Consider the following 23,460-nt stretch of genomic DNA (forward strand, 5'->3'; position numbering starts at 1 on the left):
TGGCTGGTTGTTGAAATGAGCACCCCCCAAAAAAACACCCACAAGTTGCTCAACATTGTTAGATCATCAATGTCATAAAAAATTGCCCTCCAGATTTATGAAGGCTTGTTTCACCCAGCACAGAGATCGTGACACAGCCTAGCAGTACACGGACAGGTTGAGCAACCCACCTGGCCCATCTACTGGAACAATGTTTGCAGAAGGCACAGTATTGCTAATAAACCTCTTAGCACTCAAAGCCATCACACTGCTGAGTGTGGCCTGCCTTCCTCCCTACAACATATAATATTGCAGGTAACCCCCATCCATTTGCTTTATATTACATAAACAAGCAGAGAAGATTATGGAAGTGGTGTTCCCTACTGGCATAAACCCAACATCTTTGTACCACAAGAGTCAGCAGCAGTTTATCATACTTCCTAAGCAGGCAGTCACCAGCCATGAATAACGCTGCCAAAATCCTTCACCAAGGTGTTATTCCATCAGTGGGAGACTCCACTGGTAGCCCTGTTTGCCACCAATTACAGTGCCAAGTGTCTGAACTACTGTTCAAGGAATCTCAAGGCCAGGATGACTCCTGCAGTGGAACTGAAGCCACTCCATGCTTCCTAATGATTTGGTTAATTCCAAGAATTATTGCCAAGCCAAATGAGAGCAGATCAAACTCATCCTCATAGTTTTCTTCTGTCTGAGACAACTTTGGCTGACAGAAAACCTACAGCTGTTGGAAGCATTTACAGATTGTCCAGACCAGTGTTGACAGACATGGGGAAAAAAACTCCAGCACCTTAGTTCGACTCGGCTCCTCAGTGTCTAAGGTGCTGGAGTTTTTTTCCCCGTGTCTGTCAACACCCTTAGTGGATAACTTCCTGCTCTATGCAACGAGCAATTGATTGAATCTAGTAGCTGATTGAATCAGCTATTAGATAAAAGTGCCAAAAAGCCCTGCTTCAGCACCTGATGTATACAGATGTTGGGCAAGCCAAGCCCACCTAGTGCGCAGTGTCTCTTCTGGGCGCAGGGTTGCACTGAGTTTAAAGTGCCATTTTTTCTTTAATACATCTGTAAGCAGCCTAAAAGGCTTTCAAATCTATCCAGTATTTAATTTGGTCAATTCAGTACAGTCCAGACCCAGTGTAGGCTTCACTATCACAGATTCTGGACATTTTTACTGTAATTAAAATATCCTGTGTTTTGTCAGAGCTCTGTAAAGGTCCATCTGGCATAGTTGCTTTTTCATCTCTCGCTCAGCAGTATTCACATTTTGCAAGGGCCTAATATGTAGTTACCTACCAGTCAGAAAATGTACTGTACTGTGGGACCCTAACATCAGCCTTCTGAACTTAGAAACTCTCCTGTGAGCCCCTTTTAGAATGCTCCATCCACAGTTTTACTCTCATGATGGTCATTTTGATGGCCATCACCACAGCCAAAAAATGAGCAAGCCCTAGGACTCCTTCATAACTTGGACCATAAAGACAAGGTGGTCCTCATTCCAAATGAACTACAGTCCACTTAAACCAATTAACTTCTCAGAGCCTTGTTCCAAGCATGGTGGGAAGAAGCGGCATGCTCTGGATTTCTCCTGAGCTCTTCAGTATTATATCAGAGACATGAACCTGTTAAGAGTCCATTACTTTCTCTCTCTCTCCACCAGCTGGAGGAAGGTTGAGGGAGACAGCTTAACTTGAGACAGGCCTTGATCCTTGCTGTCCCTACCTCACTTCTTTTCCTTAAATCCCTGAGACAGGGATATTAATTATCCTTTTAATTATGGAGATAGCGATGTGTGTGATAAGACTTCTGATTGCCATCTGTTGAATTTTTACAAAAACTGCTGTAGCAGGAAGTGGTCACCTAACCTGCTATTTTAATATGACTCACTTTATTGTATCTGGGGTTAAAAGAGAGGAATAGGAAAACTTCTGCCAAAACACTCTGTGAGAAACCCTACTGACTCTGTAAAACTCCTGAAGTCCTGCTGATTCTAGAGAGGGATTTTCAGCAGATTTTTGTCAAAATGCTTTACCAATTTTATACCATCTTAATGAATATAAAGGTGTTTCTGAAGTTAATAAGTAGAGAACAGTGAACAAGTAAAGGCACGATCCATGTCTCTTTTTATAAACAGGGAATTAAACAATCTACCACGCTGCACTTCGTAAGAAACAGAAATGAGTGGGAAGAGGAAGTCATTTTGGCCAAGTAGCAAAGATCATTTTCAGGATCCTAATACAACATTATAAATGGCAGTAAATGCCAAAAAGTTATTGCCAGTGTCCTATCTGTTTACACTGCTTTTGTCCACAACCCATGATTGTCATGCAAATGATATCATTTCACTCCATTTCTGATGATTCATAAAAAGACTGCATGCATCAGAATACTGGTGTCCCTACTTTTTTCTGACAACTGCACCAAAAGGATCCAGTATGGTATGAAAGAGAACTGAGTCCCTTTCTATTTTTGGTAGAGTCCCCTTTCTAACTTTAACTGCATTTCTGAAGCATGGTTCCAGTTCTGTAAAGAACTCTCTGATTTAGACGACTATATGCTCCAACCACTCACACATTTCAGTCTAGAACTGAATACACAAACACAGCTGCTGATTGTGACCCCTGGGGATGATTTTTTTTTTAATCCAGTGGTTTGAGGGCAGGACGATCAGACAAGCGAGAAAGCTCATGTGATCTCCATCTCCAAAGGCTACTTTTGATATCTCATTGAAGTCCAGAGCAAAACACCCAGGGATTCTAACTGGCTCAGAATTAAGTTTTGTAAATTGATTCCTGACACGATTGATGGATATTGCACATAGATAAACTCAATCAAATGTGGTATAGAACCCATTCAATGTGGTAATCCTGTCAAGCAGATGCAGTATTTCGATTCCTGTAACACCCAGGAGCTTTTATGACATAAATGTGCCCCAGTACAACTATAGCTTTATTTTTGTCAAATCCCATCCCAGAAAGTAAAATATATTGATCTCCACTGTTTTGTCCTTTCCTGTTTGCTAGTTTGTAAATGCTTTTATTATTGCCTCTGAGAAATAGGTTTAAAATCAGATGGACTTTCATTTTACCCTTCTACAGTTCTTAAAAGCAGGATGATTTTGTCACTTCACAATCAAATGTAGAATCAAATCCAGTCTAATCAAATCCGGTTCCAAGGGGTAAAAGACACACAAATTAAGGTTAGTACATTGATGCTTTGCATCAGCTACACACAGATAATGCTTTTCTAAGATTAATTTTAAAGCTATTTTTTTACTGCTGGTATTTAATGAAAAACAGTGCATTCCTATCTCAGTAGTGACCCTGTTTTATTATGAAATTCTATTTTTGTGCTTTAAAATGATGATCTGAAAGCTTTAGTTCATTGCTTATATGTCTTGACTTACATTTTTTAGTTTTGTGAAATATGCCCTTTGAAAAAAGCATAGGGCTTGTGTGCAGCAATTAATAAACATTAAATATTCCCTGTCTTTCAGAGGTGGAAAATAAAGAGCATCTGCTTTGGTTGCTCTTGGATCTCTCCATAATTGGTTTTAAAATGTCAATATTGATTAGTTTAACAAAGTTTTAAAATTAAATGCATACTTTCATTGTAGAGTCATAGGCTTAGAAGGGGACCTCAAGAATCATCGGGTCCACCCCTTGGTTCAAATGTAGGAATGCTACTCTGAAACCATCCCCTTTCCAATACATCCAGAAAGAGATGCCATACTTTCTGGGGACAGTCTATTCCACTGCCTTACTCTTCTATCAGTAAGGACGTTTTCCTGATCTCTAATTTAAATCCACTTTAATTAATTTAAAGCCATTACTTCATGTCTTTCCCTCTGCAGCAAGTGAGGACAGATATTCTCCCTCTCCTTTAAGGCAGTCATTTGGCTATTTGATATTTGTAGAGCAATTAGAAATTAGCATCAGCTATAGATTATGAAGTGGGCGATATAATTCCAATAAAGTATGGGATCAACTGAAAAATTATATTATAATACATATTTTCAACATGGTAAAATGGCCTGTACAAAATGGTGCTAGTTGAAAACTTAATAGGAACATGGGAGTTATCATAATATTTTAAACCAGTAGCCAGTACAGGATGCTACAGAGGAAGGTGGAACAAACCCTGTTGTAGACTGTTACAGAATAATTTACCCCAGAGAAAAAGTACATCCCAAAGTCTGTCATTTAGAAGTTTGCTTGTGGTGAAGGAGCTTAAAAGAACTAGATGCTGACATCCCATTGAATTCCAATAGGAAGTTAAACACCTAACTCCTTCAGAAACGTGGCAAAACCAGCCCAAAGCGTGAGAGTTTAGAACCCTTCCAAATATATTTAGCTTTTTTTTTTTTTTTAAGTGACACTTATTCTCTCACTAGCCACATAATGTCCTGTCCTGTTTGGAATTTCTTGTGAGCCTCTTGACTTTGGTGGTTTATTGTGCCAGTGAGGTCTATACACTAGCTTAATTATGCCATGTATGGAAAGGTATTTCTTTGATTTCCATTTTAAGTTTGCTGTTTTACAATTTCTTTGAATGTCACCTTTTCATATTATGAGGCAGGGAGAAGGTCCCAACTTGGCTATGCCATATGAGTCATTATTTGGTAAATCTTCTCTTTTCATCTGTCTGCAGTAAGCTGTCCCACTATTTTCAATCCCTCTTCATGTCCATTTTTTCATGCCCCTAATCATTTGTATAACCCATCACTGAAACCATTTTATTCCTGCTATATCCATGTTTACATAGCATGATTACAAATTAACACGGTGTTTCAAGTGAGGATGTACCTTTGCTCTTTATAATTATGTTATATATTATTTTCATTTAATTTCTTATACATCCTAACATTTTGTTTGCTTTTTTGACTGCTATTCAACAATAAACAGAACCTGAGCTGTCTGGAGTGATGTGTAGTTCTTTATCCAGAGTTGGTATATAGTTAATTTAGGACCTAGTGTTTGATGATGCAATTTCCAGACACTTTCTGGAGCTTGCAGAAATTTTGCCCATTGAGGCACAGTCCTTCTAGCACTCTTGTGAGCTGATAATTAATTCCCCCTTCTATCCTACTGACATGAAAGGAAAGCCCATTTTTAACAGTGACTTCCTGAATAACCTGAAACATTTCCTTAAGTTCATTCATCTTCAGATATTTTGAATCTTTCTCTATTTGCCATTTCCTTTTGAAAATCATGAAATGTTTACACAGTATTTCTTAATCATCCACAGATGCTCAATGAAGCCCAGTGAAGTTGTGGGTTTCATGTTGACTGCTGTGTTGCAAAATGCATTGGTGGAATGCTTTAGCTGTTTAAGGAACACAATCAGCTTTCCACATTTAGGCACATAAATGAGAGAAATTTGTTGATTTCTTTCCTCCAAATGATGTTTGATTTCTCTCCTTGTTTTGCTATAAACTGTTTCAACCGGTCAAGGAAGTTGTTAATTTGGTGATTAAATACACGGTGGTAGTTGGGGTTGGACAGGATTCTGCCTCTAAAAACTTCACATTATGTTTGGTATATTTTAACTCAGCATCTGTCTGAAATAAATGCAGTGCTTGGACGCACTAATTTCTCATATAAAGAAGTTTACTGTGCTGTATTTCCTAAAAAACAGCATAATTTACTGGCCCATGAAAGGATTTTGAGAACCGTTTCTTCTCCCTCTCAAAAATGTAATCTTCTCAGGTTGGTAATGAGATTCTCCTGATCTACCTGTAACAGTTCTTACTCAGATGTACTGATTAATTCATTCAGGGCATCCTTGGTCTTGTACGCGCTATTCATCAGTCACCTCAGACTTTGCCTGCAGTAATAGTTCACAGTAGTGAAATTACATCTGCAAAATCTCTACTTAAAGAAATGTGTCCTGGATTTTACAGGCCCTAGAACTGTTTCCAAGCAGTGTAACCACTAGGAAGGATGCACACACTGACTAAAGATCTGGCATTCAAAACCACAGACAAATATAAGATCATTGTTCTTCCAATCCTGCTTCAGTTCCTGTCATTCATATATATATATATAAATCAATCTGGAAACATTCCCATTTGTGTGTCACACTTAGGATTTAGAGTTAGCTTTGTATTATTTCAGGTTAGAATAGGCAGCTCTAAAAGAACTGTTCTGCATTCAAAACATGTAATTCTTGTGATATTAGAAAGCTCCTCTCGGCTCAGTATAGATATTTATCGTATAATGGAGCTGGAATTTATGTAGGAGATATTTTGGCTTATGCCCTAGGGGCTAAGAAAGGATAAAGCAAAAAACTGCATGTCATCCTTCTGGAAAAAGCTTTTTCTGCTCAATCCACTGAGTGTGGTGGATAGGAATATATGGCCCCATCCCTGGACTCCAGATCTCAAGCACTGACTGAAGTCCTTTCATCAGGGGTCTCCAGTGGAATATTGAAAGATTACGATACTGGCCACAGGAAAAAGGGGAAGAAGTCTGTGAACTGCTCTGAAGAAGTGGTGTCAGCGTTGGAAAAGCAGCAGATGTGAGATAAGAAAAAAGACATGACTTCTTTTAGGTACCACCCAGACTCTGGATCAGAATATCCTTTTCCTTGAGCCTTCATGACAACCTTCTGGGTAACCCCGCAGATCACACCACTTTAGATCAGCATGTGAGTGACCTGGATTTCCTTCCATGGGCTTAAAACGTAGGTATGAGGTCCAAGCTAATTCTGTCAGATCTATTGCATTTGCAGGCTAGACAACCATCTCCTAGTTAGGAGAGGAAAGTTTCAGGGAACTAAACTAGGAGTCTGGGTCTGACCGGGTCAGTTGACGGATTTTCGGAATCACGGCGATCTACATTAATGTGGCATATCTCCATGTTGACTTTTATTTTACCTCTGTTCCATGTTGGTTTTTGTCTCAACAGTTAGCAGAAAGATATAGACAAGGACTTGAAAATTTTACTAGACTATGATGAGCAGAAAGTTTTCCTGGGTAACCCTGAGGATCTTAACCTGTCAGTTTCTTCGGTGTTTAAATTGTTATTTCAGTTAAATATAGCTGAGAAAATAACCTTCCAAGGATAACCCTTCTTGCCTTCTGAGTGTGGGGCCAAAGTCCTACAATACCCCTACTATGGCTCAAGTTGATAGGCCTGCCATTTCACAGTCCTGTGTTCTTGGACTGATGACATGCTAAATAAATTAAAGGGCATTATGGCATCAGCTTCTTCCTGGAGCTTTTCCATTCCACACATAGTATTTTTATAAAGTCCTTACGGCCAAGTTTATGGGTAGCATCACTAAGGACTGTTCTATTCATCTTTCTCTTTTAGGAGTCACTGGTACACACAGGGTATCTGTGCTGGCTTCTTTAGCACTACAGCTGCCATTACTTCCAGCAAGCATTAGTTCAGAAAGAAAAAAAATCCTAAGTGCTCATAATGAGCTGACATGAATTGGGTTCTCTTCTTTACTTTTCTCAGCAGAATTGTTTTGCCCACTTCCTTCCACAGGGCCTGCTGCACATATGGTAGTTTATCATATAAAACCATCAGATCCTCCAAATTATGAAGGGATATACTCTACAGTTGAATTTCATACCTTGCTCCATCTTTCCTCTTGCCTTTTCCTGTGTCCCACCAACAAGTCATTATTGTGGGACCAAGTCACCACCCATCAGATTTGGGAGAACAGTGCTTTGGTTGACTCTCAGTTCTCCTCTTTCAGTTCTCCTCTCATATCTCCTTCTTTCAGTTGTCTACTGCTTGACCCCAGCTGCAGAAACAATTTGGTTAATAGATCCCTGCATATATTTTCTTTGCACATCCAAACTGATCTTCCTTTCTTCCTTGCTGCTTTGATGCCAGAGAAGAATCAAAGAAGGGTTTTCTTTTTTAACCACAGTTCATGTTGCTAGCTCTGTGGTAGGTGTACATATGCCTCTATATGGTCACACTGGTTTTGTAAGTGTTTTGGGGGCCTGTGACCTGCTCAGCTGCTGGCAGATGTTGAAGCAGTCATGCCAGTGGGGTGTGACATGGCAGGTTGTGCAGTTCTGATAACAGGGCATAAAATTCCTCAGACCCCAGTTGTGGGGCTGCCAGTTAGGGGAATCAGACATCCTGCAGCTTGGTGGCAGAAAGCTCCAGCTGCACATGCCATGCACACAGAAGCAGCAGCTACGGATCCAGGAGCTCCCTATTCCACATGTGCCATTTCCACAGGCACCTAGGAACATAACTAAGTGGGCATGCAGCTGGGACTCCCAACTTGTGGGAGGGCAGTGGGGGATGGCCTCTTCCCCAGCCCACTGCAGGGTCACCCTTTCCCTGCTGCCTGGAACCTTTCAAAAGCCACCATGATGTTAGGAGCTTGGACTGAATGCCCACCTGCTTTTTAAGTTCCCTGGGTGCTGTAAGCTTGTCTTCAGAAAGAGGCTCACAGTGCCCTCCACAGTGAACTGGGGATGGAGCCATCCCCTACTGCATACACCAGAGTAAAGAGGTACCTGGAACAAGCAGGGGATGTTGGAGCTCCCTCATCCTCAACTGCTTGCTCCAGGCTGTTTTTTAAAAGGGCACATGCAGGAATGAGGGAACTCCCTCATCCCTCTGCTTTTGTTGGGTGCCTCTTTAAACCAACACATGCAGTTAAGGATGCAGCTAAGGAAAGCAGGTGCAGAGTCCCCCTATCCCTAGCTCTGCACCAGCTTTTAAAGAGGCACCTGGTATCCTGAACCGAAAATGTGGAGCTGCCTCCAAGGCTGAGAGCAGGGGGCAGCCAGGTTTGGGACCCAGACCTGCCTTCTGCTCGCTCCTGCCAGTTGAGCAGGAGCCAACTGTCTTGGACCCCAGGGTTGCCCAGTGCTGGATCTTGATGCTCAGTTAGGTGTTGGGATTCAGCACTGGGCAGTCCCAGTTTAGATTCAGCGCTGTCCCCTGTCCAGTCCTCTGCTGTGTCCCAGACCCTGGAGCTACCCAATGCCCTGAGACTCACCAGGACCCGGAACCTTAAAGAGCTTTAAGAATGGGGCTGCAGGGCAAGGTGAGCCCACATCCTGATTCTATCAATCACCTATTATCAGCACTGGGACCAGGGCAACCCCCTGCTAGATTCCACACCACAGGATGCCCAGGTCCCAGTGCTGATAGTCAGCTGATCATTAGCACTGGGAAGATGGGACATGCCACAGATTCAATTTATGGTGTCGTACAAACTAGCAATAAAGATGTTATCCATTTTTTGTGAAATATTTTTGTGGCTGGTTTGCCATTTTGTGGTGCCATAAATGTAATGAATGTAAGGCATGTTGCTATTTATGGTGCAGTTAACACATGTATTGTGCTAGAAGTGTTATGTGTACCAAGGGCCCTAATGTTGTATTGAGGCAGTGTACATGGAGGATACCAGATCTCGGTAAGTAACTTTCCTTTCCTACTATTATAAGTTTGACAATGCATATAGCTTTTGCTTACTGTTTGAATTGATAATTTCTTCTTTTTCTCTCTCTAAAGCAAATGAAAAAACATCCATGTCGACAGTGTGACAAATCGTTCAGTTCATCCCATAGTCTGTGTCGCCACAATCGTATCAAACACAAAGGCATTAGGAAAGTTTATAGCTGCTCGTAAGTTCTGCTTCTAATATTCTTTAACGTAAATGGAAACAAAGGTAGAGAGACCTATTGTCAGTTGAATTCTGCTTCTCGATCATACTGAGCCAAGTATCAAATTAATTTAGATCAGTTTATTTTATGAGACAGAAGCACAGTTCATCTTTGAATTTGAATGGCAGTCATATATTCTGCTCCTGTATGCAATGCAACTAATTGTCCATGTATGCAGTGCAGCTAATTGATCACAGGGTGGAGCTTACCAGATTTTTGGCTGTTAGACAAGCAAAATATATATTTAATCAAGCTGGGAATTTTATACATAGTGAAGTTATGGTTGTGGATTTGGTTAGTAGGTGTCTCTCAAGGAAGTACATGCTTACATGATCTAAGAAAAGCCACTGACTTAGTCCGCAAATGGACCTGGAAACTTTTTCTAAATCATAAGAGGGATATGAAATGTCTAAAAATAGATTGGTTTAAATAAGTCTCTAGTTGCGGCTGAGGGGTGTTTTGATATGGGATTTGGTAGAAATAATAATGTCAATAAAAGGTACGTGATAAAAGCACTCAGACTTTCTGTGACTTCTGCTTGTTCTTTATTCCACCTTTCTTTGAATACTATCAAACCAAGTCCCAAGAGGTGAGTGAATAGCATAAAAAGTGGAACTTGGAGGTTTCCATTCCTTTTGGTAGATGCTAATCAGGCCTTGGGCCTCAGCACCATCTGCTTCACCATAAAAACCACAAGACTCAGTAGCTAGTAATTTTGTAACACTGCTATGTGCCAGCCACTCTGTGATATTCTAGCATGGTATAGTATTACTTCACTCCTCCCAGGCAAGCTTCACCTGTATTGCATTCAGAGTTCATTTCAGCATGAAGTTAACTGATCTCTTAAGTGCTGTTGAGTTGCACTAATCCCTGTGTAATCAGGCAGTCTGCTGTCCACTTATTCCATTCATCATGTGATGTAGCTCCTATTTGTTATATTCATACATCTTCCTTTAAAGGAAAACTAACTGCGTACATTTTATTCTAATTTCACAATCATCTCAGTTTACTGTGGAAACCCATGGCATTGTTTTTCTTAAATTAACAATACATACAAAAAATTAGTGTGTGAAGAATGATATATTCTGAAAGAAAATATTGGGGTAGATCTTGTCATCTTCTAGCCAGCCCCTTCCAGAAACCATTCTAAGACAACCATGTCCCCAGCTCAAACATCACTTGGGCTCGTATTATATCCAAAGTCACCTTAGGAGTTTGTCAAGCTCCCTAATCCTTGCCAGAAAACAAACCAGACAAGAAGAATAAGGGATGAACATATGAACAATTTACTGAGAAGTAAGAAAAAGTTAGGGCTTTGCTATGTGTCAGCTGCTCCATAGTAACTGTTTGTGTGCATGGGCTTACCTTACAGTAAGTGGAAGTTAAACCATAATAGCTCATGTAGCTGTCCCTCAGATCAGCTCCCATTTATCACAGGGTAGGAGCATGCACACAGGCAGTTAGCACAGAGAAACTCATGCATGGTAAAGTTCAATGTGACAGGTTCATGCCCTAGGGGTGCCCATGACACCTCCGTGGTGGCTGAGTAACTCCTGTTTGACGCGGTCTCTATTACAGCTGTTCCTTAATTGCTCACCTGCCATGCCTTGTTCTTACTAGAGGTTGAATAAGGGAGGCTGCCCACTGGCTTCAGTGAGCCTTAGTCCATTTTGCAGTACCACTGGGTTTCTCCTGGCCCCCCAGCAACCTTGACTTGAACCTTAAGCTCACTGGGCCCTCTCAGCTCACCTGTGCCCTTGCGGGGCCCTTGTAACTTTGAGGGCTACATGCATATCTGTGCCCTCCAGGACACCTATAGCTTTAAGGGCTCTGTGCATGGCTCCATTTCCTTCCCTACACCATGCCCCAACCCTCGCAGATGTTCTCGCTCTTTGATGTTAATTATTTTTACGCTTGGCACCCTTGGGGCCTCGGACCCCCTGGTCCCTTATGCAGTCTCCCTTTGAATTCTGGGACCCTTGGTCCCGCACGCAGCCCCTCCTCCGGGCACTTGGACCCTTGGTCCCGCACGCAGCCCCTCCTCCGGGCTCTCGGACCCTTGGTCCTGCACGCAGCCCCTCCTCTGGGCTCTAAGACCCTCTAATCTGACTGAGCCCGCTTTGGGCTCATGGACCCTCTAGCCCGGGTCAGCTCTTTCCTGCACACGTGGACCCATTGGTTCAGGGCTCAGCCTTTTCCTAGGCTCCTGGACCTGTACTGGGCCCCAGTCTCAGTCTGAGGGCTCCTGGGTTACTGCTTTTCTAAATAGGCCTTGAGCCTGTCATGGCAGGGCAAAAGGCAAACTACCCATACAGCTTAAATGAACAAGAAGCGTTGCAGCCTGCTGGCAGACGCATCAAACCCTCTAGGGCTTTAACATAAAACAAAGGCCACTTGCCTGTAAAATCCAGTCTTTGTCTGCGCAGGAACTTGCCTCTGTTCCCAGGCTTTCATAGTTGTCGAGGTAAATCCAGGACCTTCAGAAGCCCTGCTGCTCTGCTGCCAGGAGCTCCTCACTTTGTGGCTGCCAGGGGGAGACTAACTGCTCGAGGTGCAGGCTCTGGCTTATATAGCTCAAGCCAGAGCCCTATTGCAGTCAGGCGAGTCTCTCATTAGCCCCCCTTTGCCACCTGCAAGCAGCCTCCCAGTCTTTTGCTCCCTTAAAAGAGCGGGCACATCCCTGTGCCCTGTTACACCCACCTTGTTTGCTCCTAAGTAAATTGTTCGTATGTCCATACCCTCATTCTGCTCTGTTTGATTAACTCTGAATGCTGGCCAAGAACATCGGGAACAAGGGAGGACAAAAGGGAGCTGTGAAGGGATTTTTAGGCCAGACGCTTATCAGAATCCAGTGCTGAGGGCAGACTGAGGTGATATTTGGAATCCAAGTCCAGGCACCAAGGAGGGGAAGTTTTCAGCCAAGAGGGGCTTGAACTGGGGAGAGAAACTGCAACGCAGACACACCAGTCACATGGACAGACGAAAAGAGAGAAAGATTGCTTATAATCTTCAGTTTTCACTGCATCTCATAATAAGATGGCTTCTGGGGTATCACTTCACAGATGCCCCTGCAAGAGAGAGGCTGTTTTTAACTCATAATATATTTGGTCATTTTCCCTCAGCTTTTTAAAATACTGGAGTCTAACAAATTACATTGTAGCCTGGATATACTCTACTATTGACACCTACATTGTTTTTTAAAAGAGGGCAAATATTTACCATGTGTCTGCTTTGCATTTATATACAGTCATTGCCCTGATTCAAGACGTACGTTTACCAAACGGTTGATGTTGGAAAAACATATTCAGCTAATGCATGGCATTAAGGACCCTGATGTGAAAGAAATGACAGAATCAGCCAATGTAGAAGAAAGTGAAGTGAAAGAAGACACAAAGGTAAACACTTAACGAACAGCATCTTTCCTCTCCCCTCCCCCCTCTTTTTTGGGGGGATAAATGTTGACCTATTTAGTAAGTACCACTAATTTAAAGTCAGAGGAAACCATAATGATTATCCTATCTAACTTGTGTCATACAGGAAAAAAGAATTTCATTATTTTAATTTATGCATCAAGTCTCTATTTTTTGGTTGAATTAGCAAGCCATTCAAGGCTTCTGGTCCCCTTTGTACTGAATAGCCTTGTTTCTGTGCTGGAAGGAGAATGTCTGTATGTTCAGTCTGCTTGGGTCCATTTAATACTTCCTGATATGGCTGTTAACAGTGGTACCAGCTCATTACCAGCTACTTAATTTTATTCCATGCATGGTGTATGAGAATGATGATTGGGGAGTCTTATCATGTGGGCATATGGGCTCAATTTAAAGTGGTTCTATAACCCACTGTGCAGTGGTTGATGCTGGAGTGCTGTTGACTAGCACTGAACAGACCTCCTTGGGCAGAAGAATGCTGCCCCAAATGTCACATCTTTATGGTTTATACAGTACATCCAAGTGACCTTGGTCACTCAGTTTTACTAGGACAGTTCTGGCTTTTCATATACTGCTAGGACATTTTTTTCAAGACACCCAGAATACTCTGTTTTTCATTAAAAAGTTGTAAAGTTTTGAGTTTGTGTGTGTGTGTGTGTTTTCGTATTTCCATACTTGATAAGATTTGCTTTGTGTTTACCAAAAACGAATGGTATGGTGGAATTAGCATTCAGTGGTCTCACCTTCATGTGCATATTAGTGCACAGCAATAAACTCCAGCGTGTGTCATGCTGGAGCTTATTGCTCCCAGGCACCATGTTTATATGTGCATGCAAGGCTGCAGCACGTGAGCTGGGTCAGAGCAGCCCCAGCTGGCAGGAGGCGCAGTGGGGTCAGCATGCCAGCCCAGGACTGCTCCAACCCACTCAATGTGCTGTGGAGGGGCTGTCTGGGGCATGAGGGTACTTCAGTGTGGGGCTAGCCAGCAGGTAGCCCCCACACTGAAGCACCCTCATGCCTTAGCCAGCCAGGTCAGTGTCTATACATGCATTGCTGCATATGAAAAAACTCCAGAGAAGAATAGTAGTTGTAAAAACTAACCTGCTTCGGAGTGTATTCATTTCCTGCGGCTTAATAGGGCTGCACGTGTAGATGCTGAGAAGTTTACTACAGAGCTGATTAGTCTACTCCACAGTAAACTTCTCATGTAGATGTGCCCAGTGTGATGAAAAGAGCTAAGAGTGAAACAAAAAGTAAAATGACCTTAGATTTCGGACCATTTAATTTTTACATAACTAGGTACAATTTTTGCATTTAACTCCAGCTGTGCAAGTACCATTTTTAATGTTTGCTTATAGTTTAGATCCTGTTTCCATCTGTGTAGTTATGCTCACCCTGTCTTTCCCTCCTGAATATGCTTGCTACGTCTTCATATAATTCATGGTGGAATAAGATCACCCAGGTAGGCACTGTACTGAATACAAGTTCCTGATTTCGAGGTTGGAAAAAAATGGCAACTAGTGATTGTGAGGAAGAAGAGGACAGCCCTTCTACCTTTTAGCCCAGTAGCTGAGTGATCAGGGATGACACAGTGAGTGCAAAATGCAGGTACTAAGCGCCCCTCACCCAGAGCAGGTTTGAACCTTTGTCTTCCACTTCCCAGCAAAGTGCTCTAACCAGAACATGGTGGTGAGCTGGGCATTGTCCAAAACCCTTGATGCATTTCCAGATGAAGCTGGCCCACTGAGCCAGTAGGGGAATATAGGAGAAACCTGGAGGAAAGCAAGCTAGGGAGAGAATGTGGTTCAGTATGAAGGATACTGCCCTGGAAAGTAGGGGTTCCCCATATCCTGCTCCCTGCCTCAACTTCTGCCTCCAGTGGCACAGATTTTCTACAGCTGCTTTATCCATTTTATGAATGGATATTTGATAATCTAATGAATGTGAAATCGGAGGTGCAGAAGAGCCATTGGATGCTTGCCTTCCCCCAGTTTTTCAGACTCCTAATAATCAGTTGGAGGGATGCTCTTAGTCTTGAAAATGGCAGGGTTTGGTAGCTCTGGAGTTACTGTTCCCACAGCACTGACAGCTCTGCGTATGTACTGAGACTTGCTTATGTTCCCTTTGAAATACTCTGAGTGAGGCCCTGGTCCTTCTTTACTCCTAAGGCTGTGCACTTTTGAGGAAGTGCACTGCAGTATGATAACACTGTGGCTGCTTGCAGATGTTAAAAAAAAAAAAAAGAAGCAAACAACATTTTACTTTAAGGTTGGCATTCCCCAGCACCGAGCCCAGCACATACACAGAAAAGGCATCACGTTAGTTGAACTCAGCTCATCCAAAATCTGTATATATCAGGTATTTTAGTGAGGCTTTTTAGGTGCTTTTATCTAATAGTGGATTGAATCATATTTAGATAAGAGTGCCAAAAAGTACCACTGAAGCACCTGATCTATGCAAAAGCCACAGAGCTGGGTCAAAGTAACGCACCATTTCACACGGTAAAGCACATGAAATTTTGGGGCCAAAAAAAAAGAGATGGAAGGTTCTTGGAAAATGCGTCTCCTTGAGAAATAACCTGAAAGCGTAGACTGGTGGTCTAATTCATGATCAGCAGATGCAGTCAGTAATTCATCTTATTCTAGCATCTCAGTCCATCCATAAATACTGGATCCATAAATCTACAATCATCCTCCTCATCCACCACACATAGAATCAAATTAAATATAATTAAAGCTGAATTGCTAAAAGTAAGGGCTGAAGCACTCACTGGCTGATATTCAACAATACACATACCATTTTTCTATCGTGGTCTCTTCAAATGTAATATAGATGAACTGGAAAAGTATTTACTAATGTTTCTAGAGTGCACCCATTGGCAGTACTGTCAGAGTCAGTCTCTTCTACTACGTAATTGGGAATTTGTTTCTAATAATATGGTTCCTTGGATTATTTCAGGCATGGGATTTAGCAGGTTTTTATTGAAATATACCTTGCTAGGATTCTGAAGTCTCCAAGGAGTGAACATTCATAAGAAGGGCTTTATGTATAACTGCATAAAATGCACTTCCCTTGTTTTTAGGTCCCCAGTCCGAAGAGAAAATTAGAAGAGCCTGTACTGGAGTTCAGGCCTCCGAGAGGAGCAATCACTCAACCCCTGAAGAAACTGAAGATAAACGTTTTTAAAGTTCACAAATGTGCTGTGTGTGGCTTTACGACAGAAAATCTCCTTCAGTTTCATGAACATATTCCTCAGCATAAATCTGATGGGTCTTCCTACCAGTGCAGGGAATGTGGCCTCTGCTACACGTCTCATGTCTCTCTCTCCAGACATCTCTTCATTGTACATAAGCTGAAGGAGCCTCAGCCAGTATCGAAACAAAATGGGTCTGGGGAGGATAATCAACAAGAAAACAAACCCAATCATGAGGATGAATCATCTGACAACATGGTGTCAGACAGAAAATGCAAAGTGTGTGCAAAGACGTTTGAAACAGAAGCTGCCTTAAACACTCATATGAGAACACATGGCATGGCCTTCATTAAATCTAAAAGAATGAGCTCTACTGAAAAGTGATTAGGTCTTTGAGAAGCAAAAACTCTTCTCCACATTGGAATATAAATGACATTTTTGTTACAGAAAGTTCACAGTATAATAGTGTTAACAGTACTGTTCAGGCTGTTGCAATATATTCTGCATAAATATGTCCTTTTCACCTCATTGTCTATACCCTCCATAAGCATCAAAGCAGTATTTGAGTTGAACAGAGTTTGTATATATTTAAACTAATAACTTTTATACTCTTTGTTACGTGTTTGTATTGGTATCTAGTGGAAAATCTGTTTGGGTTATTTTTTTTTGTTTTGGTTTCTGTTTTTTGTAGTAAGTTTCTTTAAAACAGAGTTCTTACTACTGGGGCAGTTCCTTCAGTTCTGTTAAACTGTTTCATAAATGAAATGCTTCTGAAAGAAATGTTAGCTAATGAAATGGCACTCAAAGGCAGTGCTTAAAAATATAAAGGGAAACTTTGAAGTCAGTGGGAGGTTATAAAACTCTTCCCCTAAAAATAATCACTACATATGTAGTGAATGTCAAGCTGGTCTTTGACAGCAACACCAGAAATTTCATGTGTTCACTATTCCAGGTGCCTATGCCTTTGAAAGCCATCGCACCTTTGAAAAATGTCATTGCACAACTGTGCATCACTACATAATTTTTTAGGCGCTGCCTCAAGGTGTTGGAGGTCAAACCAAGCTAAAACTGTTACAAAAGTGCTGGGCTGCTCTGGATTAAACAAATATGATGTAATTAGACAGATAACTAGGTTTTTAATTATGGTGTTTTTGTCATGTAATTTATTAAACATTATATAGAAGCAAGTACACAGCATTATGTATTTTCATTTTCTTCTGAGTCTTGAAAGAAAATAGTTAACCCCTGGCTGCGGGAGTTGGTGTCTATCTTCCAGCTCTGTACGCTAATGCCAAACGTTCTGGTGCTCAGTGTTACATACACCCTACAAGCGTCAAGAAGCTAATACACCAGCCTATTTAAGTATAATTGGGCCTTTCAACTTTAGCACAGACCACATGACATTAGTTCAGTCATTTCAAAAAGTGTATCTAATATCACTCGTATCACTTTCATGAAATACAGAAAAGATACCATACTGTCCCTTTCATATATAGTTCTCTGTGAGAGTTATATTTTTTCGGTTTGTTTTGCATTTTATACCTTGTATGTATCCCTAAACAAATTTTGTACTTTTTTAAATTTTTTTTTGTGTATATATAGATATCTGCATGATAAGCTGTAGTAATTGTTCGGTTCTTTAAAAGTCTTGCTGCTGTCAGATGTTATTATACACTATGTCCATTATAACTGTATTAAACACATTTCATATGTAAATAAATGTGGAGCATTTTAGCCCCTAAAGATTTGTGAGATTCTGTTATTTATCATTAAATTTAAATGACTGTAGAAACCTAAGGATTTGGGGAAAACTGATCCTCCTCTTCTGTAAAAATTTTTCTAACTGCTCTAGATATTGTATATCAGATACATTCTCTCTCTCTCCACCCGCAGTCTTAGTTTGATTTATAAGCAGATGCTTGTTATCCTGTTTCTGTTACTCAGTACTGTTTTTGTTACTGTAGTACTTGTCACTGCTAAAACCTCTAGCTGAATTTGCAAGTTCACAGTATGGTTTTGTCAGTTATGCACACTGACTACCATTGCCCTTTCATTAAGTGTATACCTCTGGACACTTGTTTGTTGCTGTGCACTGTTGACTGTACAACAAATAAGTTATCACTATGCAGAATGGTGTTTTGTATACAGTGAACAGATAATAAAAGTTAAATTTTCACAGGCATTGATATTTTTTTCTTGTATGTTCCCTTTCCATTATCCTGCACCTGCAAAGGAAATAGGCAGTGATCTAAAGCTATACGGGCTACCCCCACTTAACGCTGTTTCACTTGGCGTTATTTTGCTTTAACTCTCGTTTAAAATTGATACCAGATTTCACGTTGTGCTCAGCAAGTTTCATTATAATGCTCACAGTTGCCATCTTGGGTCATTAAAAACAATTGCGGTCGCTGTCTTGGGCTGTCAAATACTTTCGGTTTCACTTAATGCTCGTTTCACGTAACGCTCTGTTTTACAGAAACCAATTAAGAGTGCTAAGCGAGGCTTAGTGTCAGAAGACAGGAAAGCTAAAACTGCTGCTTTGGTGCTAATTGTCCACTTGCAATTTCACATTGCCTGTCTAATTGAGTGGGTGGAGCGCAGATACTTGGTGATGTCAAAACAGTGGAATTGGTATTGTGTGTCAGTGATCTCATGTAAGGTTTCCTGTGTGTAAGGCTTGAACCTCCTGGAGGTGTTTGCTTCAGCAGGTCAAGGCTTATTTGCGTTGGTGGGACAGCATAAGCAAATATGACTGCCACTGTATATTGTATACCTGTTGTCTGAATCCAGCATAAGCTTCAAGCGTGCACGTGCACCCACACCCGCATACACACCTTAAGTGCTATTCCCTAAATGCCACTCAGCTGTTTCATGGGGCAGCAGGGGAATTTTCTTCTCCATGTACCATTGAGTCCAGCCATTTTTAAGTCTGATAATATAGCATTGTCTAGTTTAATCTAGCAGATATTTTTTCCTTCCTTGTAATGGCCAGTACAGAACTGTTAAAGGTGTTGTTTTCTATTTTGAAGGACAATCTGCACTGTTGTGGATGATTCTGATCTGGTATATAGCATCTTCAGGGTGAACATTTTGCATTACATACCTATTGGGCCTCAGGGGTATTCAAGCTGCAGTTCTGGGGAGTAAAGCCTCTCTTTATGGGCATGTCTTGGCCCATTCAGACAAGCAGGCAGCAGTGACTTTTGCTAGTTGTCATGAAGCCTGCTGGCTTTGGAGGCAATGCAGTGGGTCAGAACCTCGACTAATCTCTTCAATGCTGCATATTTTTTGAGCGAGCACAGCTCCAAGGCAGATTAGTTTAACTACAGAGATATCAGGAAAACAAGGCCTGAACTATCTCACTTTGCACAGTGTTTACAATCTTTGGGTGCCTTTGGATGTGAACTGATTTGCATCTAGGCAAATAGCTTGGTGGTTTGTCCTTTTGTTTCTAGTAGCAGACACAGATTTATTCATCTGGGCATGGACAAGGTATTTCAAGTGTTTCTGCTTCCTTTGTCCAATGACCAGAATTGTTAGAAAGAGCACTAGCCCACTTGTAGCCCTGGTATCTATAATTTTGGGGTCTTCCTTCTGAATTTTGGGAAGCATCTTAAGCATTCAAAATAGAAAAAGACATATTGTCTGTCCTTCCAGGGGAAACTGGGTATTTTGCTTTATCCTATGCTGCTTCCAATGAGTCGAGCAGTGGTGCTTCTGTTGCCTCAAGCTCTTTACTTTTCAGCTGGCTGGTGCATCTCCCTATTAGTAAAGATTTCCAAACATTAGCCAACCTATTTCTTTACCTGCCTCCTGTCTGACCTTGATGTATTGAAACAGAAGTGACTGGTGTTAAACCACGTTCACATGTTATTTGTTATGCCCTATGGAGAATCAGCCCCACGTTTCTTAAAATGTTACAGGGGTAAACAAAATAGAAAAAACTACAGATACAGCATCATAGACAAGCAGGGCTGGAAGGGGCCTCATTAGATCATTAAGGGCACATCTACACATCGCCCTACGGTGATGTAGCAATGCACTACAGCACACTATGGCAATGTAGTGATCACATGGGTCTACATGTGATTGGCAGCTACGCTGCCATAGCGGTGTTCCCTCCCCCCCGCCCCCCGATATAGTGCGCCACTATGGCAATATAGCAGCAAAATCTGTGCGGCACGCATGGCACAGTACAGGCAGTTACTGCGTGGTGTTTTAGTACTTCGAAAGAAAGTGCTAAAGCACAGCGCCATAGCAACATCGCCATATGGCAACATGTAGACACGCCCTTAGTCCCGCCCCCTGCAGGATCATCCCGGACTAAACCATTCCAGCCAAGTGTCTGTCCAACCTGCTCTTGTAAGTTTTCCAAAAATGGAGATTCCACAACTTCTCTAGGTAGCCTGTTGCAATGCCTGACCACCCTCATAGTCAGAAAGTTCCTCCTAATCTCCACCATAATTTTTTCTTGCTGAAGCTTGAGGACATTGCTCCTAGTCCTGTGCCCTACTTCCACAGAGAAAAGCCAATCTCCATCTTCTCTATAATCACCCCTCAGGTACTTGAAGACTGTTATCAAATCCCCCTTCAGTCTCCTCTTCTCTTCGCTAATAACCCTAGTTCTTTTAGCCTTTCCTCGCAAATATGGTTTCCCAGGTCCCTGATCATTTTTGTTGCCCTGCACTGGACTCTTGTCCTCCTGTAAGTACGGTGCCCAAAACAACACAGTACTCCAGGTAAGACCTCACCAGTGCTGAATAGAGCAGAATCACTTCTCCTGATTGTCAAGACACTCCTCTTAATACAACCCAGGATGCTTTGGCTTTTTATTTATGTATTTATTTATTTTGGCAACACAAGCACACTGTTGGTTCACATTCAATTTATGGCCCACTGTAGCCCCCAAGTCCTTCTCTGCAGTGCTGCAGCCTAGCCAGCATAGTGCATAGCAAACCGTTTAGGATGAAGCTGGATGGGCCCAATGAAGATGGCCTAAGGAAGAAGACGTAAGAATCCCTTTGCCTACTCAGTGAACTAATACAGAGGGTCTAGGCAGAGTCACAGTATTTATGCTTCTGTGAACATATGAACAGTTACTATGGAGCCATCCTCAGAGGGTCCTAAGCCTATATTCCTCCGATCATGTCTTGTAGAGCCAGCCAGGCTGAAAAAAGAGCATCTCATTTGTCATCTAAAAGGGCAGCTCACTAGGTGCATTCCCTAGGACTTAATGATTCCAAGAACCCCTGTGGGGTCACTGTACCTCCGTGTATCTCCACTGTGGGCTCTGGACATTTCCTTTGGGGAAGAATAAATGTATGCCACAGCTTCATTTTTTTGGTTTCTTAACTGAGAAGCATGTAAGTGAATTAGGTTTTTTATTCTGACATATTTTCCCCTCTTGCAGGCTCCATGGTAGACCTGTAAATCTATCAGTTCCCTTTGCATGGCAAGTGAAGGAGGAGATCTCTGACACAGTTGCCAGGTCAGTAATATTTCCCATTTATATGGCGTGGTTTTAATAGCTTACGTGAGCAATGGCCAACATGTAATGTTCCCATTTCCTGATCAAAAAGCCGTGACTAATTAACTGAAATCACCATGGCCAAATTGTTGTAGAGGGTCAGGTTCACATCAGCAGTTTCAGAATAGACTAACAGTGCTAAAGGCATTGGCCAGATCAGTTTTGGCAGTGCTAACAGTTCTGAGTGAGGTTCTGCTTCTAATGAACACACCTGCCTATCTACACAGGGCCTTATGCAAAAAGGCAAATACGTAAAGCCCTGTTACATGCATGTGAAGTGTTATTGTTGCCGGATGGCTGAATTAACTTGTTATTGTTACCCATTTGTGATTACTCACTCCTGCAGAAGGGTTATCATTCAGGGGCTGCCAACCTGCAGTTTTGTAAATGATCCAGAGGGCCTGAGGGCCATCTTAGACTCAAGGGTGTTTGGTGTGTATTCTGATGATATTTAACACTTCCAAATATTAGTTAATTATTACAGCATGCCTGTTGTGATCGGCAAGTAATAGCAGCCCCTTTTCACAGGTGGGGAACTTAAGTTCACACAGTGAGGAAGTGATTTGAATGAGGCTAGAAAGCGAGGCAGAAACTGAATTAAGGAGTCCTTGGCTCTCTGTGGTTTTCCCAGTCTTAGGTGACCTACACGTGGCCCCTGAGGAAAGATGAAAGGATTATCCAAGTAGGATATTGGCCCTGGACAAAGATTGCCCAAGAGCAGTTCTAATATCTACACATTGTTTTATTACAGGTATTACAAGTATCCACTGTGTATAAATAAGTGTAACAGCTAATGGGCATCCTCCTTTCAAAACATATTGTTCCCTAAGGTGTTAAAGCCTCTATGTAATGACCACAATAAAAAAACACAACACTGACAGCTATAATGAATTCCAATGTGCTTCTTCATGAAACATAAAATCCATAATGGCTCCTTGAGGAACTCTTTCCCTTCCCTTTAATTTAATTTTTTTCTATTTTAGTTTACCTTTTCTGTTTGTTTTATTGTTGTCACTTGAGCACACTCTAAATGTGCAAGAGGCAAGGGAAGCTACTGTGTGCACCACCCAAGCTCTTGGTGCCTTCGTTACTGCAACTCAAGCACAAACTCTCAGGTGCACCTCAGGGGGGTGAGGAGCAGCTGGCACTTGTGGTGGGTCAGGGCTTCACCTTGTGGCATGCCAGCCAAAAAGTTTGACTACTACTAATATAACTATTACAAAACCCATGACTGCTCAGTATGCACAGTCTATAAAGAAAGATAAAAGTGAATGAGATCTTGTTATGGTCGTGACTGATCATGGGATATGGAGCTTTTCATTAGCTTAAATTGGACTCAAGTCAAAGATGTTGCATTGATGCATTCGGTAAAATGTGTTTTCTGGTCGTAGCCCAACTGTCAATGTGTTAAGTTCCCCAAACCACAACTAGAAACTAGCATTGCACTAACAAGTCCTTGCTTCAGCCACAGAGAGGCCAAATGATGAAAACACAGGAAGACAGAACAGACCCTTCACTCTTAACAATAGTCCTAGCAAGTCAGAGCACATTGTGCAGGTGGTGTTGGTAGCTTATACTGTCACCACACACCCTGTAGCTCATCTTTAGAAAAATCACAGCTGTATTCAGAGGAAGGCTGGTCCTGTGGAAGGAGCAGCACCTGAAA

At 41.8% G+C, this 23,460-nt stretch overlaps 2 protein-coding genes across 16 annotated transcripts in view; both read left to right on the forward strand.

The window, feature by feature from the left end:
- ZNF532 (zinc finger protein 532) overlaps positions 1-18,443 on the forward strand; it is an 88,482-nt gene extending 70,039 nt beyond the window's left edge. For 14 of the 15 annotated variants that reach the window (XM_090037878.1, XM_090037882.1, XM_090037870.1 and 11 more), the window contains 3 exons: positions 9,495-9,607; positions 12,894-13,041; positions 16,157-18,443. In XM_090037878.1, coding sequence (XP_089894004.1) covers positions 9,495-9,607; positions 12,894-13,041; positions 16,157-16,651 — 756 coding nt within the window. In that variant the 3' untranslated portion in view covers positions 16,652-18,443. Of the gene's footprint in view, positions 1-3,095; positions 3,197-9,494; positions 9,608-12,893; positions 13,042-16,156 lie in introns of those variants that run through there. The other variant, XR_016441170.1, reaches the window with a different exon arrangement.
- Positions 18,444-21,677: 3,234 nt separating this feature from the next.
- Positions 21,678-23,460, forward strand: part of LOC149868048 (O-acyltransferase like protein-like) — a 50,134-nt gene continuing 48,351 nt past the window's right edge. The window contains exon 1 of the mRNA XM_090037885.1: positions 21,678-21,755. The gene's annotated coding sequence lies outside the window, so the exon portion shown is untranslated. The remainder of the gene's footprint in view (positions 21,756-23,460) is intronic.

The sequence above is a fragment of the Crocodylus siamensis genome, chromosome 3 (genome assembly GCF_052110815.1).
Source record: "Crocodylus siamensis isolate JL-2025a chromosome 3, ASM5211081v1, whole genome shotgun sequence".
Lineage (NCBI taxonomy): Eukaryota > Metazoa > Chordata > Crocodylia > Crocodylidae > Crocodylus > Crocodylus siamensis.